Raw genomic sequence first — 19,476 nt, 5'->3', positions numbered from 1 at the left:
GGGGTACTGAGAAAGCCGATCATCTCAGCTGCTGGGGGCTGTGACAGCATTTGCAGTTGAGTAATGAATTGCTCTAGATGAGGAGAGACAAACCTGAGACGACCTGCTTCCAGTAGGGCTCAGCTGCTTACAAGATAAATAACCCCCTGCCACTCCTGGCGATGATGAACTGTCCGGGCCACGCTGCGGCCTGCGGACGGCCTTCCTGATCCCCGCAGAGAGCCAGCAGATTCCCCGATACCACAAGCACAGCCCCCTTCGCCTGCGTGACCACCCCTTTCCCGCCTGCAGTGTTAGAAGTTTCCACAGAACTTGCTCTGCACAGACCCGCCGCATATGCACTGACTGCAGTGCCCATTTTTCCACAGAAAGGAGCAGAAATAGCTTCCCCAAGCACACAAAGGAGAATGTGAAAAGAAAAATAAAGTTAAGGAAAGAATGAGGGACATTTGGGGTCAAATTCAATCTTTTACTACATCTTGTCACCCCTAGATCCTCAGGGTTCTCTTTAGAGATACTACACACCATGGTGTGTTCTGGTTTAACCACAGATGGCAGTTTTTTGGTTCTTCTGAAATATGTCCTCCATTAAATGAAATATGAGGATGCAATATTTTACTCGAGCCAAAGGCAGACAATAACAAGAATGAGGAGAGTTAATCCAGGAGCGAACCAGCACCGTGTTTCCCCGAAGCCCCTGTGAATAAAAGGGTGGCTGCAAATGACAGGAAACCGATGAAAGGCATGTGAAATCTGCTCAGAGCTTGCGAAGGGTTTTCGCTCTACACCCGGGCTTGGACCTAGGGAGGAGACGCTGTCTTCAAGGCCCACCGGGAGAGAGAGAGAGAGAAAAACATCGATATGAGACAGAAACATCAATCAGTTGCCTTCCATACTCCCCCAACCAGGGATGGAACCCGCAACTTGGTATGCGCCCTGACCAGGAATTAAACCTTTTGGTGCACAGGATGATGCTCAAACCAACTGTGTCTAACCAGTCAGGGTGAGCCCTACCTTTAAAACAATGTATCTTCTAACTAGAAAAACTTGGGGACAACAAAGTTTTAATCATCTCTGATATATTTTTAATTTAAGTAGAAATCTTTATTCTAAATGGAAAGGAGTCTACGGACAAAGAGATGAGGGAATAGAAGAAACTCACAGGGAAGAAGGAGAACCTGAGAAGTTTTAGTTCGGTGTGAATACATGCGGACACAAAGGGAAGGACGGCCGGCACAGCAAAGACAGGAAACGGTGATGTTCACATACAGGGGGAAGGGGACTGCCGCTGATGTTTTCATAGGCGAAGCAGAGAGAAGTAAGGCTGGCCAAGGGGCTTGTGGTAAATAAAGGAACAGTTCCCCCTAAAGATGTCTATGTCCGAATACTTGGAACCTGTGGGTGCATTACCTTCCTGGCAAAAGGCGCTCCGTAGATGTGAGTACAGCAAGCCTTTCGCATGGAAGATTAGTCTGGATACCCAGGTGGGTCCAATGTCATCTCAATGGGAGGCAGAAGTCTCAAGTAAGAGACAGGAGATGTGATGATGGAAGCAGACGTTGGATTAATGATAGTGCTGGCTTTGAAGATGGAGAAGTGGCCAGGAGCCAAGGAATGCGGGCAGCCTCTAGACCAGTGGTTCTCAACCTGTGGGTCGCGACCCCTTTGGTGGCCGAAAGACCCTTTCACAGGGGTCACCTAAGACCATCCTGCATATCAGATATTTACATTACGATTCATAACAGTTGCAACATGACAGTTATGAAGTAGCAACAAAATTTTATGGTTGGGGTCACAACATGAGGAACTGTATTTAAAGGGCCAGAAGGTTAAGAACCACTGCTCTAGATGCTGGGAAGGCAAGGACACTGATTCTCCCCTAGAGCTTCCGGAAGGAATGTAGCCCTGCTGACACCCTTAGAGTAAGATAATAAATGTATGTTTTAAAGCAAAGTCTGTGATGATTTCTTACAGCAGTAACAGGGCACTAACACAGGGTTGAAGATTATTGGCCTCAAGACTTGTTGTCCATGATTTAGGAGACAACACAGACCCACTTCAATATATTTGAACCAAAGAATGAAGATGAAGACAGTGTTTTAGAAAAACTGATCTGCAGCAAAGAATGAATAAGAAGACAAGGATCAAAAACAGTTAAAGAAATACTCGCATAAAGTAGTAAGACTCTGTTTTAGGATGCTAAGTGTAGAAGTGAAAAATGAAATGGTGCATATAACGGAAATTTGGAAGAATGAACCAATAGGACTTAATGACACTCTGGATATGGAAGGTAAGAGAAAGTTACAAAAGACTGCCAAGGTTTCAAACTTGGTGGCTTCAGTGCTGTGATGGAGGGAGGGTGCGAGGGTTGTGTCTAAGAGAAACCTCTAAAAATATAACCACTCCAGAGGAATTCTCAAACGTTGATAGGCATGAAGATTATCTGGAAGGCTGGTTTAACATGCTGATTACTGGGCTCCATCACAAAGGCTGATTCAGCGAGTCTGGGCGATACCCAGGGATCGGCCCTTCAGTAAACACTGCTCTGATTCAGGTGATCCAAAGTTCACACTGTGAAAAACACCAATCAAGAAAAACTAAAAGGAAATGAAGTCAAATACTCATCATCGCTCTGGAAGAAACAACGAATCTTATTTAAAATCTGAAGGGGTAAAAATTGACATATTAGACAACATAAAAATTTAAACCACTTGTAAATTAAAATAAATATCACAGCCAAAATAAAAAGGTCCCTGGTGAAAAATACTTTCAGCAAATGGCTAATATTTTATTAACAGGCCACACAAACTAACGAGCAAAAACAACTGAGACCCCTGCAGATAAATGGGAAAGCAAGTAAATAGAATTCCAAAAAGAAGGCCTAGAATCATAAACAAACTTAAGAAATACCAATTACAACAGCAACAGGGCAACAAAGATTGCTTGCTAAATAAACAAATATCATTTGGGGAGGTAATATTCAAAGCTGATTAGATGCTGTGCTACCTTCACACTTGCTGCTTGTATTATAAATCCGCTAGACCATTTTGGAAGAAAGTAATTTGGCAATATATATCAGCAGCTGCAAACATATCCATACTCTTTGACAGAAAATGCTTCCTTAGTAATTTAGCTCAGGGACACACTCTTGAATATGGGGGGGGGGGGGGGGGCGGGGATTATATGCAATGAAGACTATCAATTATTGGAAGTTTACCGTGCAATATGCATGATATCATTTAGTCTGTAAAACAAGTCAATGAAGTTAGTACTCTAATTAGTCCCATACAAAAAATAGGGAACCTGAGGCACTGAACGATCATGTGACTTGTTCCAAGGACTTGATGAGTGAGGGGAGGTAAAGGCCGGCTGGGGAACATCTGCTTCCAGAGCCAGCACACTGCACCATTTCTACACCATTGTTAGAATGGTGTAGAAACCATTCTAACCACGTGGGACCATGGTGAGCACAGCAGTGTTTGTTTTACTAAAAAACGCAAGAAAAGCAGGAAAATAAGAATCCTATTGGGATAGTAGAAATATGTGTGGGTAACTGGTTTATTTCTCCAACCCCCATATTTTCCGCAAGATCTAGCTTTGTAAACCTAATTACTTGAGAGGAAGAAAATTATGCACATAGGAAAACCTCCTGAATTTTTCAAAAAAGTTCAAAAGAAATCCTAAGAAAAGTGTAAATGATTAGGATATTTTCATATTTTAATATTGACAATTACAAAAGTTTGGAAGAAATAATAATCATTCAGAACTTTCTTCAGCCAACCAGATGAACTGTCAAATGGGCAATGACTTTCTGCATCAAAATTAGCCTGACAATAAGCCAGGAGGCATTTTTGTGTGTTTGTGGTACATGGAGAAGAGCCATGCATCTATTATTATACAAATGCACAGCACTTGTTAATAGCTCCCATATTGTTTTAGAATTAACTTGGAGTCATTGGCTAAACACTTTTTTTAACATGTGATAGATACACCGTAAAGTGTAAGAAAAATCAGGACACTGGCAAGAGAGCAAATTGCATCCACTGAAGAAATAGTTGAATATTTTTTAAAAAAAATTAAATGACAATAAATTTAACTACATTTAAAGGGAAAACACTTACTGTAAAAACATAACATTAAAAGCACATCACAAAATTCAAATACGGAAACTGGGGCACCGAAATTCTAACAAAAGGATAAAGTTACGTAATCTGGCAGCAATATCAGTAAAGCTTATATATTCTAATTTTTTGCCCATTTCAATCCTTCTTAACACAATTTTACAGTCAAGATTACAGACTTCTTTTTACACCCTACCATTATCTGTACTTTCATAGTTACCCTTTTGCCAAATCTTCTACAAATACAATGGAGCAAGTAAAGGAGCCTTCCAGCGGCTGCTTTCTGCTCTGTAGTAAATATGATTAGAGAGTCTCCCAACTAAAATTCTGTTCCAAAAAGCTATTTTTTCCCTCTGTGTCCTTGTGAGGATGTTTTAACAAAGCTGCTAGAAACATGCAAACTTGAGAGATCTGAGAATTCCTATTCTCTTAACTCTACTAGGCCTGCTGATATAAGAATAGCTAAAATTATTAACAGGATTGTAGAAATTGAGAGAAGTCCTAGAAAATCTGGGTGTTTTTTTCCTGTCTGTGCGTATCTAAGAACTGCCTACAATCCCTGGGAGAGGGTCCTCTTCTGCAGAAGAAAATAAACTGTATTAGAGAAGAGAAGAGGGTGAGCGACCCTCCGCTCTAGGAAGTGTGGGCAACCTCTGCTCGGGGCGGGCCTCGCCGGCAGCCACCCGGCTGTGCCTCGAGTGGAGCTGGTCCCCGAGTATCTTCTGGGGACAGCTGGGCTGTGTCGGGGTCCTGGCACCTGGGCACTGACCTGGGAGGTTAGGAAGGAGGCTCACAGTGACAGGCTGCCTGGTCATCAGAGCTGGGCGGGGGACGGAGCTCTGCTTTTCATCTCACTGTAAGGACTTATTGCAGGATTTACCCAGTGGAAATCTCGCTAGAATCTGTTTCCTCGAAAAACAGTAAACAAAACGGAATTTCTTGAGAAGGACGTGAAACCCACACTCCAAGTTTGTTTCTCTTGCCTCTGGGTTGAAGCTTTTGTGAAGTCAGCCGGCAACACCAGGCCTGAACCTGAGCTCACCTGTGCTGTTGCTTTTGGAAGTAAACTTGGATGTAACACAATTTTAATTGGGGAATTAAATGTGACTGAATCCTAATAGGAGAGTGTACAGGTAACTGAGAGCTCCTCTTTAACTATTTGTACGCCGTAAGCGTCTATAGACGCCAGCGGAGGACCTTTTTTAGTTAAATTCAAAATATCGTGGCAGTTAACTGGTTAAAGGAAACAGTTTCACTCATTTCTCCAGAATATCCTATTAAAGTTTCCACTCAAGACCCTAGTCTCAAAAAAAAAAAAAAAAAAAAAGACTCTACCTGGTATTCTCCTTTTAAAAAAAGTGGGAAAATTTAATTATAAAAAATGCTAAAGAACTTTTAAAACAGAGTAAGCACATTATCACATCATTTATGCTCTGCCATATCCCAGGGAATTTAAGACGTGTTTAATGAAATTAAAGGAATAGACTCTTTCTTAAAATCTTCCCACCTAACTTCTTCCCTAAGTGACAAAAGTGAGGAAATTAAATTATGCCATACATTTTACATATGTGTGCATATGTGTGTTTATATATATTCATGTATACATGCGTGTGAATATGCATGCATGAAAGAAAAATAGAATAATTGCAATAACTCATATACAGTGATTTTCTGGTTAATTTCATGAGGTATTTCTACTAATAAAGTAATTTCAGCATCCCAATGATAATCTATAATCTGCAAAACATTACATTTTGGTATAAAATAAGAAAGTATTCACTCTTCCACTCTTTACTGATCATTTCTCCCAAAACTCAGCTATTCCTGTTACATTTTTGTCTCTTTTATCTCAGACTTTTAATGAAACGCCAGTCCTATGCTGTGGCCTTTCCAATTCAACAAAAGGCAGCGAGCCTTTTCACAAGTTGCCCAGACAGTCCTTACACACATGTGGCAGGTGTCTTTTCTGGGTATATGCAAGTGTAAGTTGATTTTAATAAATTTCTCCCTATAAAATAAAATAGTCTTTTGCTTTTCTTCTTTCCCTTTTGTAAGGCCCATTAAGTATATTTCATGGCTAAAATAGGGTCTGGATTTTATTCTTTCTGAACCTACCATCCCTGGCACAGCACACTGCGAACAGCTTGCCGTCTCACATCTGCTCATGTACAAGATCTTATCAGAAAACCCACCCACTCGGAAAGCACACCTGAAAGGACTAAGTCATGTATTTTCAAATGAAATTTACTTCATGATAAAGGATATCATACTGTTCCAAGAACTCTTAATGCTCTTAGGAACCCCAAAAGCAGTCCTAACGTTATGCCATCTGCCACACAGAGAAAAGGGGGGGGGGGAGGGGCGTGGAATTACCTTTTTGTGCAAGGCATGAAATTCGCTGTACCTTTTCTCAACAAAATGTTTTCTTCCGTTCATTAGCACTTCTATCTTAAACACCTAAGGAGAAAAAAAAAAAAGATTAATTCTACCAGTTTGAAACCCTCAATTGTCTGATGTGGTAAGTTTGTGACCATGATATATTTCATCCCTTTAATTACAGTAGCTGATCCCCCAAAACCCAGAAGGCCCAGGAGACCCTTGGCCCAACAGCCCTGATTAATGAGCCCTCGAGCCAAATGCTCACTAACAAACTGCAGTATCCCCACCAACATGTCTAGAAACAACGGAAACTTAAATGCCTTAAAATGCACCTGAACATTTTAACCAGAGGATGTTCCTTCCTTAAAATTATTTCACCAAATGCAGATGATGGTATTGAAATAAAAGTGTGATACCACGGCGAGAGTCTGGTAAGAATCGCAGGCCCACAACATGCTATCCTGGGTGTTTCACTGGCGGTGCTGTGTCACGGATAAGACGATCATGCAAACGGTAGTGCATTTTAGGTTAATTTCTTCCTAACCGGCATATTCATCTCTAGTCTCAGCTGGAGTTATTCTGCTGTTTGCGAAACAGAGAGAGCTCGTGGTAAAGGTTCATTTTCCCTGCGTGACACGGGTGACAGCTTGTGCTCCCACCTCGGGAAGGTTGAAAGGCCAGATGCAAAGGCTCTCTGTGCGCACTAATTAGTAGGCACCAACATGACATTTTCTTGATTCTCAGGTCAGTGGGTCAAGACTGGAACAAGGGATGAGCAGTGGTGTGAAATGCTCATGAAAACACAATGCTGAGGTGGGGGGAGGATGCTGGGCAGGAAGTGCAGAGAAGGTGCTCTGCTATTTCAAGACTTTGTCATTGGCTCCTGTTTTGTGAGCCAGTGTTTGTCAACACGGGGATGAGGGAATATTGTTCAATTACTTAGTAAGCCTACTTTCCTGTTCCAATTGCCCTTCTGGAAAAAAATGAAAGTTGAGGTCACATGAAAGAGAATAGTGGTAAAAGCAAGCTTACCTTATCCTTAAAAATAATTAGACATACAAGTTCAACATACTGTCATTATTAACCCAGACCCGTTTGGCTCTATATTTCTGCCTTATGTGTAAATACGACTTTTTTATGGAAAGCCAAAAATGATCTCATCAAACAAAATGTGTTCGTGTTTTTGTGCTTCTTCAAATCAGAAACAAGATCTTGAGTTGCATGACTCAGTTAAAAAACAACACCTACTTAAATGAGGTACATTTTTACCTACTTAATCAATATTTTAGTCTAACATTTGTGTTTTTCTAAGTAATCCCCCTAAAAGTACTTTCCTTTGGTGAATTTGTGAAAATACTTTCTTCTAAAAACATACACATATGCTTCAAACGCTCAGATATCCCTACATTATTTTTCAAAAATAACTGTTTACTAATTCACTAGAGAAAACTGTCCTTCTTCGAAGACCCTGCCAGGAATAGAATGAAGAAAACTCCCTGAGAAACACAAACAAAAGAAGTGCAGCTTCAGCGCGGGGCCTGGGTAACAGGGTGCAGAGCCCCTTCTCTAGCGTCAGGTCCCAGATTTAAATCAGGACAATGTGGGAGCAATGAGAGTCGTTTCCATCTGCGGAGCTGCATGAGATAAATGAAGTTATGTTCCGAGTCCAGTGACTTGAGGTTTCAACACAAACACCACCACCTTAATTGGCAGGTTTGCTGCAGAACCCAGAGAAGGAGAAAGTGGGTGACTTGGGAAGGTTCAACCCACTAGGTCACCCCTCCAGGTGCCCCTTCTTGGAGGCCAGATAAGACGCATGACACAGCGGCTGCCTCATAGAATGTCATCCTTCTATCGACCAGATGGTTCCATTACCAAGTTCCACAGTTACTTTTCACAATCACTAAATTCACACGGTGGAGGTGGGGGTGGGTGTACACAGGAGTTGAGAAATTTTAATTCTAATATTTTAATTATGTTGCTCTTTCAAAAATGCGTAATAATTCGATACTGTTCCCCCCTCCATTTTTTTTTTAATTCTGGGAGAACATCTTAGAAAGGAGGCAGGTTAATAAGAATTTCCATGACAATGTGAAGCAAGAAATAGAGTCAATTTAATAAATCTCATTTCCCTGAATTCCATACCAGACTTTAAAATAAATACATATATATATATATATATATATATATATATATATATATATATATATATGGCTAGATAGATAGATAATGATTTCAGAGAGGAAGGGAGAGATAGAAATATCAATGATGACAGAGAATCATTGATCGGCTGCCTCCTGCATGCCCCCTACTGGGGATCGAGCCCGCAACCCAGGCATGTGCCCTTGACTGGAATCAAACTCAGGACCCTTCAGTTTGCAGGCCGATGCTCTAACCAGCTAGTTTTTGTGTGTGTGTGTTTTTGTTTTTTAAGAGCTCTGACCCATGTTGTCTCTGCTGCCTGGAAACCCTTCTCCTGCTCTGCTCTCCTGGAAAACCCTGAGTTGTCCTCTGCCTCTATGTGGGGGCAGCACAGCTGATGTGTAGAAAGCTCCAGGCACAGTACCTGGCATTCATCCTTGTCTTTAACAGCTACTTCCTGAGAGCCTACCATGTGCAGGGCGTTGCTCTTGGCTCTGGGTATTCAGCAGTGAACACAGCAGGTGGGAGAGTGTCCTATTAGTGAGGGAGGCCGACTGTGAAAGTATGAGCAGACCTGGTGATGTCAAGAAATGAGAAGAGCTGTGAAGAACAAAGCAGGGTAACGGGACAGAGCTGGACAAAGGTGCCCTTAAAGACAGGGTGTCAGAGAGGCCTCCCTAAACAGAGAGGCAGGGGCAGGTACAAAATCTGAATGGAATAAAAGTGTACGGGAGTTGAATGTGGCTGCCTCTGGAATTTCGTACTGGGAGTGTGTAGACAAGGACTATTTGTTTTCATTCCTATTTAAAAAAAAATTTTTTTTTTAAGTTAAGATGAGGGCAAGGTGATTTCCACTTCTGGCCAAGATGGAGTAACTGAGAACAGATTTAACCTCCCACTTGAAACAATTAAAAAACAGTATTTTTATCTTTTGTTTCCCTAGCCCAAGGAGCTATAGCAGAAAAAAATATTGCTCCAAGAAATAAACCAATGGGGCTACAACAAATTAAAAAGTTTTCCCATGACAAAAGAAACCATGAACAAAATTAAAAGACAATCCACTGAATGGAAGGACATATTCACCAATAATACATCTGATAAGGGGTTAATGTCCAAAATATATAAAGAACTTATGCAACTCAATACCAAAAAAACAAACAATCCAAATAAAAAATGGGTAAAGGACCTGAACAGACACTTCTCCAAAGTGGACATACAAATGGCGAAGAAACATATGACAGTATGCGTAACACCACTAATCAGTAGAGAAATACAAATGAAAACCACAATGAGATGTCATCTCACACCTGTCAGAATGGCTATCATCAATAAATCAACAAACAAGTGCTGGCGAGGATGTGGAGGAAAGGGAACCCTCATGCACTCTTGGTGGGAAAGCAAACAGGTGCAGCCACTGTGGAAGAGAGTATGGAGTTTCCTCAAAAAATTAAAAATGGAACTGCCTTTTCACCCAGTGATCCCAGTTCTGGAAATATATCCAAAGAAACCAGAAACATTGATTTGAAAAAAGATATGCAGCCCTATGTTCATTGTAGCACTATTTACAATAGACAAGATTTGGAAGCAGGTCAAGTACCCACCAGTAGATGAGTAGATAAAAAGCTGTGATATTGCCAAAACCAGTTTGGCTCAGTGGATAGAGCGTCGGCCTGCGGACTGAAAGGTCCCAGGTTCGATTCTGGTCAAGGGCATGTATCTGGGTTGCTGGCATATCCCCAGTAGGAAATGTGCAGGAGGCAGCTGATCAATGTTTCTCTCTCATCGATGTTTCTAACTCTCTATCCCTCTCCCTTCCTCTCTGTAAAAAATCAATAAAATATATTAAAAAAAAAAAAAGCTGTGATACATTTATACAATGGAATACTACACAGCTATAAAATAAGGAAATCTTACCTTTGTGACAGCATAAATGAAACTAGAGGGTATTACACTAAATTAAATAAGCCAGCCAGAGAAAGACGAAACACCATGTAATTTCACTTATATGTGGAATCTAATGAACAAAATAAAAAAAGTAAAAAAACAGAAACAGTCTCATAGATACTGAAAACAGACTGACCACTGTCAGAGGGTAGGGGGGACAGAGGATCTGGTGAAACAGGTGAAGGGATTACACCAGTGGTTCTCAACCTTCCTAATGCTGTGACCCTTTAATATAGTTCTTCATGTTGTGGTGACCCCCAATTTCATTGTTACAAATTGAACATAATTAAAGCATAGTGATTAATCACAAAACAATATGTAATTATATATGTGTTTTCCGATGGTCTTAGGCGACCCCTGTGAAAGGGTCGTTCGACCCCCAAAGGGGTCGCAACTCACAGGTTGAGAATCGCTGGATTAAGCAAAAAAAAAAAAAAATCAACCAAAACTCATATACACAGACAACAGTATGGTAATTACCACAGGGAAAAGGGGGTGGGAGAGGTAGAAGAAACTAAAGGGGGAATAAATGGTGATAGGAGACTTGACCTGGGGTGGTAAACACACAATATAATATACAGATGATGTCTTATAGAGTTGTACACTTGAAACCTACATAATTTTATTAATTAATGTAATCCCAATAAATTCAATACAAATATTTAAAAAATTAAAAACTGGGGTCAGCTTTAGCTCAAGCGGTTACTCCGGTTTCTGCTCGTTGCGGACACATAACCCTGCCTTAAAAAATTAAAAACTGCCGAAACCGGTTTGGCTCAGTGGATAGAGCGTCGGCCTGCGGACTGAAAGGTCCCAGGTTTGATTCCGGTCAAGGGCATGTACCTGGGTTGCGGGCATATCCCCAGTAGGAGATGTGCAGGAGGCAGCTGATCGATGATTCTCTCTCATCGATGTTTCTAACTCTCTATCTCTCTCCCTTCCTCTCTGTAAAAAATCAATAAAATATATTTTTTAAAAAAATTAAAAACTGGATAAAATACATGGAAAAAAGGGGCTCTCAAGACATTAGACACAAAGAAATGAAGACAGTGAGAGATGGGAAACAAATCAGGTGAGCCCTGTGTTTACCCCAGGCAGGGGCTGAAGGTCGTCCCCTGAGTTAGGGAGATGGCATCTGGAGTGAGGGGAAGCCAGGATAATTTACTCTGCAGTATTCAGGTGAATCCTCAGCAGCACATGGGGTTGGGGAAATTACCCAAGGATGGTGTGCGATTAGAAAGAACAGTGCTCAGAGACAACTGGGCATAGTGCCTGTTCCCGAAAGCCAGGGCGGCAAACCTCATAATTCATGAGGCATTAGTAATCAGAAGAGACCTGGCTATGTAGTAAGCAAAATTAACTGCAGACGAAAAGCTCTTTTAGTCCAGTGTTAAAAAGCTTAAACATAAGACCTGAAGAGAGCAAACTGCTCCTGAGTAATTTAACCACACACCAGAACAAAGCTCAAGCATATTTTTAGGAATATAAAAATATCCTGCACCCAACAAGATCAAAGTCACAGAGTCTGGAATCCAATGAAAAAAGTAGAAAAATATGGCTCATAATGAGAAGAAAAACCAATCCTTTGAAACAGATCCTCAAATGACACAGATGATAAAATTATTAAACAAAAGCATTAAGATCATTACTACAAGGGAAGTTCTCATGTTCAAGAATCCAAAGGAAAGGTTGACCATGTTACATGGAAGCATGAAAGATATTAAAAAAAAAAAGATTCAGACAACAGGTCTGGGTCCTATTGACAAAATCAACAATGTCTGTGACTTTAAAAATACACTGGATGAAATTGATAGCAGATTAGACCCTGCAGAAGAAAAGATTAGTGAACTTGAAAATCTAACAATAGAAACTAAAATGAAACAGAAGGAAAAAAACAAGATAAATACAGCATGGGACAACTTTAAACAGTAAGGGGTTGGGAAGAAAGACAAACATATTTGAAGAAATAAAAAATTTTCTCCAATTTGGTGGATACTAAAAACCAACAGATCCAAGAAAACCAAGCACAAGAAACATGAAAGGGAAACACCCCAAAATAAAAACCAAGGTACATCATAATCAAATTGTCTAAAATTAATAAGAAATAAAATCTGGTAAGCATCCAGAGAAAAAGAGACATTACATAGAAAAAGAAGAAAGATATGTGTAATGACAAATTTATCAAATATCTCTAAAAATAACCAAGCTTTATAAGAGTGATTCAATGCATATATACTTTAGTTATGTTTTAACTTAATAAAATATGTTCTATGTGAAGTATTATGTATAAAATAAAATGTACAAGGAAAAGCAAGTTAAATTTTTAATAATTATTTTAAAAGTATTTTGGTAATTCTTCTCAAATGATAGCAATAATAGTAACACAAACAACAACAAGGAGTTTTATAGACTTGTTAAGTGCAGGCACTGATCTAAGCTTTTTACTCATAATGCTCATTCATTTAATTCTCACAATAATCCAACAATCCCACATGAGATAGGTACTATTACCTCCATTTTACATGTCAGGAAACTGAGGCATGGATTAAGTAATGTGCCCATAGGAAAACTGCACTTCGAACCCAGGGATTTGGGTCCTGAATCTGCACATGACTGACTCCCCATGAAAGCACTCCTTATGTATAATCCTATTAGTTGGAAAAACTGAATACTTGAAAATAGGAGAAACCCTGAAACATTTTAGAGTGATGACAAATCATTCCATCTATTTTCCTCCAGGTTCTGTCCTCTGGGGGGAAGTTTGCAGGATCATAGGGCACTGGCAGGGGTGGGGGTGGGGGTGAGGGCATGGCATGAAGCCTTTACCCCCAACATACGGAGCCTGTGTTTCTCTCAGTCAAACCAGAACACTGATCTATACAAAAAGCACACACCTCTCTAGAGCAGGGGACTTTTTAAATATAAATTACTAAATCTGTACTGTTCCCAACACTTGCTTATATAACCCGATATAATAAAAGCCTAATATGCTAAGTGTCCCATCGTCTGGTGACCGGTTGACTGTTCAGTCATTCAAAGCATAATATGCTAATGATATGCTAAGGCTCCTCGACTGCTCACTATGACATGCACTGACCACCAGGGAGCAGACAGACAACCGGTCGACCAGCTGCTATGATGTGTACTGACCACCAGGGGGCAGACGCTCTGACTGGTAGGTTAGCTTGCTGCTGGGGTCCGGCCCATCGGGACTGAGCAAGATGGGCCAGACACGCCCTGGAGCCCTCCCGCAGTCCCTCTCCAGCCCTGATCATGCACCGGTGGGGTCCCTCGGCCTGGCCTGCACACTCTCGCAATCCGGGACCCCTCGGGAGATGTCGGAGAGCCGGTTTTGGCCCCACGCAGGGCTTATGGCTGGCGAGCACTGCTGAGGTGGCGTGAGCCTCTCCCCATCAGGACTGATTGGGCGCAAGCCCGCAGCAGGCACAGTGGGGCCGGATAAGTGGGAACAGCAGGTAGGAACTGCAGGCAGTGTTGGACTTCAGGTTTCAGCCCGATCCCCACAGGCCACCCCGAGGGACCCCACCCGTGCATGAATTCGTGCACCACGCCTCTAGTGAAAATATAAATAAATGTACTCACATATAATTATAATATTGGGAACATTATCATGCCCAGTTTTCAGAATCAGTCTATACAGCATTGAAGATCATTATTTTTACAGAAGAGACTGTAAATATTTAAAACCTTGTCAGTTTAAAGAATCATGGCATAACTGTCAGAAAATAGGCGATGAATGGGGGAGAAGCTGGGTGAAAGGAAGTATATGGGGTACAAATTTTTTCATTTTACATAACTGGTAGTCAAAGGGTACTGGTGAAAACTGGTGGATGAAGAAAGGGGTTAAAGTTACCAAGTTAAAAAACAGAAAAGTTATAATGTTAATTTTTTAATAATGAAATGAAAATCATATACACAACAAAAAGTGTGTGGAGAGGAGAGAATACAGGGGTGCAATGAACTACATTCCTATTTCCAAGAAGGGGAACAACAGAAATTTTCTGAGACTCATACATCAAGAAACAGAGAATACAGGTGTGTTATTTACTAATATAATTATGGTACTTAAAACAGAAATTTATCAACTAAGCTCTGGATCTGAACGCTACTAGATATTTTTTTTATGTATGTGTATGCAGTACTGGAATTTTCCCGACGTAATATGGACATCCTGATAATGACATGATTCCTGCTACCTGTTTTAATTTTAAATCTCTCTGATGATAAAGACAAACTTATTGGTATTTATAGGATTGCAGGTTTTCAAACCCTAGTACTGACTGATTTCAGCTGCAGCTTCTTAACTCATTATGTGATTATGAAAGTCTCCATTTTTTCTTTTCCTCTTAAACTGTATCTATATGATTCCAAACCAATCAATCAATTGAGGATGAGGGGGGAAATGATCTCAAATACATCAGGTCATATCTGTTGGTTGGCTAACATAGTTTTTTAAAAATTATTATTCGTTTCAAATATCACATGTTTTTTTAAAAATATATTTTATTGATTTTTTACAGAGAGGAAGGGAGAAGGATAGAGAGTTAGAAACATCGATGAGAGAGGAACATTGATCAGCTGCCTCCTGCACACCCCCCACCGGGGATGTGCCTGCAACCAAGGTACATGCCCTTGACCGGAATCGAACCCAGGACCCCTCAGTCTGCAGGCTGACGCTCTATCCACTGAGCCAAACAGGTCAGGGCAATATCACATATATTTGACTTAGATTTTCTGTAAATGTGAATACTGTTCCTTCTTTGATTACTTGAGTTGCTGTGGCAATAAATCACATACTGTGTCAAACAATTAAGAATTCTGGAAAGTAAGTACCAAATGAGCTTTATTATTCTCCTTCATGACCTGCTTTGAAAGAATAAAAATAAATAAATAAATGTTATCTGCACTACTTACTAATTTGGGCAAATATAAATAACTTGGAGCCATTACCAAAATCAGAATGACAAAATGATGTCCATGTGCCAGTTTGTTGGAAAATAAATGTCCTGGTGCTGTGCGTGCTGCCTTGAAATGGGACGAATCACTACTAACCATGAAGAGGGAGACATTCTCCAGCAGGAAGCGCAGATGGTCTTCATGGGCATCTGGGGACAGCCTTCCTCACAGGCGGTGTAAGGGAGGGATTTGTGGTTGAAATAACTTGTTTTATGGAGGAACAACAACAAAAAATCCATCATTTTTCTCTAAAATTGCTTAGCTATAGATTGACTGCATCTCCTCATCACATGCTCATGGCTTCAGCAACTCTTCTACCTGCCCCCCAATTCCTCCAGAATCTGCCCAACCCACAAGTCCACGGCTCTCCTGGAGGAGCCAATCACAGCTCAGTCCTTCTTAAATCCTCCCCACATGAGGCACCCACCGCACAGAGCCCAGTCACCGCCCACAGTGCTTCTACTGGCAGGTGAGCCTCTCTAAGCCGAGGGGTGCTACCCTACCACCTCCTTTCAGCCAAGTGAAATGCACCTCCATTCCAGAGCCTTCGAGTCTGTCAGGCGGCACTGTCTCCCATCCCTCCCTTTAAACAGATCATCTAAACAGCACAATCATATTTAAAGTGCAGTCACACTCTCTAATTTTCAGCAAATGTACTACTATTTAATATCGATATGTTTTGTGCATCAAATAAACTGGAATTTTTGAAGTGGTTTTGTTTTTGTTTTTGTTTTTAGGAAATAAGATGTTTCCTGTAAAAAAATTTGCTGTAGTTGGTCAAAAGAATATTGTTCATGAGGGCCTGGAAACTACAAGAATAACTTTATAATAGAGCCCTTTTATTAAAAAGAAACTATCAAATAAAATTTAAAAAATAAATAAAGAGAAACGGTCAGACACACCATTACTAGCTATGTCTCCTTACGGATCCTGCTTACCCACTTTGAGCCTCAGTTTCCTCATATGCAATATGATGGTGGTAATATGTATGTCTTAGGGCTGGGGATGGAGTAAATAAATAAGACAAGGTCTATAAGGAACTCAGCACCAGCCTGGCACACGCTTGGTATGAAATACATTCTAGTATCTACCAGAACATCACTGGGTTTCTCACAAATCTAAATGGAATCTGAGGTTATTAATAGTCTTTACTTCTCTAACACACCAGGAAATACTATGATGCACTATACTTAATTTTTTAAAAACTGTATTTTTGCTAAAAACCTATTCAATTCGAAAGATCAAAAACTTTAAGGTACTCATCCTCTCCCTCCTGCCCTCCCCCCATATATATGTATGTATATGTATGTATGTGTATGTATATATAAACACACACATACACAAATACATGTATACAAATATATATATATACTAGAGGCCCGGTGCTTGACATTCATGCACTGGGGAGTGTGGGGGTCCCTCAGCCCGACCTGCACCCTCTCCAATCTGGGAGCCCTCGGGGGACCCTCTCCAATCCGGGAGTTTCTGTCTGTCTTTGCAATCATATGAGCAAATTGTCAGACCACAACTCAGTTTGGTTTGTTGCTCACAGAATAGTAGAGGCTTTTATTTTTTTTTCCTTTCCTTCATTGGTGGAGACTTTCTGGAAGTTTTAGCATATCTTCCCTTTAATTTTTCCTAGACACTCTGACTTTACTTATGTCTCTCACCTTTGCTTTCCCTCCATCTCCCACCCACAACAGTAACTTGCTCCAGGCTCATTTTAATCTAGTGCAGCGGTTCTCAACCTGTGGGTCGTGACCCCTTTGGGGGTCGAACGACCCTTTCACAGGGATCTCCTAAAACCATCGGAAAACACATATATAATTATATATTGTTTTTGTGATTAATCACTATGCTTTAATTATTTTCAATTTGTAACAATGAAAATACATGCTGCATATCAGATATTTACATTACGATACATAACAGTACCAAAATTACAGTTATGAAGTAGCAACGAAAATAATTTTATGGTTGGGGGTCACCACAACATGAGGAACTGTATTAAAGGGTCGCGGCATTAGGAAGGTTGAGAACCACTGCAATAGTGTACTCTAGGAGATCCATCTGCCACCAGAATTATGATTCCCAGCATTCCTGGTGCTCCCCACGCTCTGGGCTTCTGCTTCCGGTCCTGGGGCTGCCACCAAAACTACTATTCCCAGAATTCCTGGTGCTCCCCACGATCTTGGTTTTTCCTTCTTGCTCTGTCTTCGTCCCATGGCCTCCCACTCTGCCAAGTCCTCCAAGCTGCCAGCTCTCCCTCTCTGCTCTCCGTCTGGTGGCTTGGGGAGCCAATTTCCCCAAGCCGCTCCACTCTCCGCCAGCTCGGCTGCTCTGCTCTCTGCCTGGCGCCTGTGTATGCAAATTAACCTGCTATCTTTGTTGGGTTAATGTGTATACTCACTCCTGATTGGCTGGTGAGCGTAGCGGAGGGATGGTCAATTTACATGTTTCTCTTTTATTATACTGGAGATATATAAATACACACACACACACACACAAATAGATAGATATAGATAGATTAAGAAATGCAAAGAGTAAGCTTGGGGGGCTGAGCATTACGGGTTACATTTGTGATGAGTTTGGCTCCTTTCTATCAGCATCAAGAAGATGAGATCAAGAGCCTCCTATGCTCTCCCAAGGCCAAACTCATGGTCTTCACTGGACCCAGAAAGGGAAGGATCCACTGCCGCCTTCAAAGCTCTGCTGCTCCGCTGGGACAGATGGGCAGGGAGCAGGTGGAGAGGGACAAGCTCTGTGCCCATGAAAGAATGCAGACCACTTTGTAAACCCTACAGTCAAGGGTCCTCCTCATGAAGAAAGTAGAATTCTCAGCCTTTTTTCAAAACTCAGAATTTTAATTCTTCCTGAGAAAAATATTTGTCAAGTATTTTACTCTCCCAAGATACGTTTGTTTTAAAAACTGTTACATTGTGACAGACGGGCACTAGCCACATGGGGATGATGACTGTGTAAGTTATATAAATGTCTCATCACTATGCTGTACGCCTGAAACGAACATAATACTTCTGTATCCAAAGATTTCTTGAGCTCTTACCATATGCTCAGCCCTGCTCAGTGTCTGAAGGCTATCAGTGGAATAAAGTGACAAAGAGCTCCACCCTCATGAAATTGACATTCTAGCAGGGGAGACAGATAATAATCAATACCAAAAAATAAGTAAGTTACACAGTATGTTTTAGAACGTGATTAGTTGGTATTGGGGGGAAAGGGGAGGGTAGAGCCAGATAAAGGGATTAGGAATACTACTGCGGGAGAAGTTCAATTTTAAATACAGTTGTCAGAGTGCGCAGCCTTGACAAAATGGCAACTGAAGACTATGAAGTTGTTATCACAGATTCTAAGTTAGTATTAGTTTTTTATTTATTGTTTATCTTAAAAGCTAATCTATTTTTTATTTTTTTAATATATTTTTATTGATTTTTTACAGAGAGGAAGGGAGAGAGATAGAGAGTTAGAAACATCAATGAGAGAGAAACATCGATCAGCTGCCTCCTGCACACCCCCTCCTAGGGATGTGCCCACAACCAAGGTACATGCCCTTGACTGGAATCGAACCTGGGACCCTTGAGTCCGCAGGCTGATGCTCTATCCATTGAGCCAAACTGGTTATAGCTAATCTGTTTTTTTAAAAAAACACTGATACACCACCTTTTTAAAACTAAGTTTATCTAATAAAAATTTTACATTCATTACAAATTAAATACAGAAAAATATTTAAATACAGAAGTCTTAAATTTCTGTATTTAACCACCTTTTCTAAATCTATGTAACACACACCAGTGGCAAAGACTCTCAGAGAGAAGTTCGGAGCCTAATGAGGCCAGGCCTTAGCATGTATCACTGTCATTCTTCATGTAGAATCAGCATTTCTAAACCCATATAT

At 40.8% G+C, this 19,476-nt stretch overlaps 1 protein-coding gene across 1 annotated transcript in view; it reads right to left on the bottom strand.

Annotated features, from left to right (window-relative positions):
* Positions 1 to 19,476, bottom strand: part of SNX24 (sorting nexin 24) — a 131,341-nt gene that overhangs the window by 58,675 nt on the left and 53,190 nt on the right. Inside the window, exon 2 of the mRNA XM_081088813.1 lies at positions 6,495 to 6,578. Within this exon, the coding sequence (XP_080944939.1) occupies positions 6,495 to 6,578 (84 nt within the window). The remainder of the gene's footprint in view (positions 1 to 6,494; positions 6,579 to 19,476) is intronic.

This window comes from Myotis nattereri, assembly GCF_964212035.1.
Source record: "Myotis nattereri genome assembly, chromosome: 4".
In the NCBI taxonomy this organism is placed as follows: domain Eukaryota; kingdom Metazoa; phylum Chordata; class Mammalia; order Chiroptera; family Vespertilionidae; genus Myotis; species Myotis nattereri.
The sequence above is the reverse complement of the archived record's forward strand: the minus strand, read 5'-3'. Positions and strand labels throughout refer to the sequence as shown.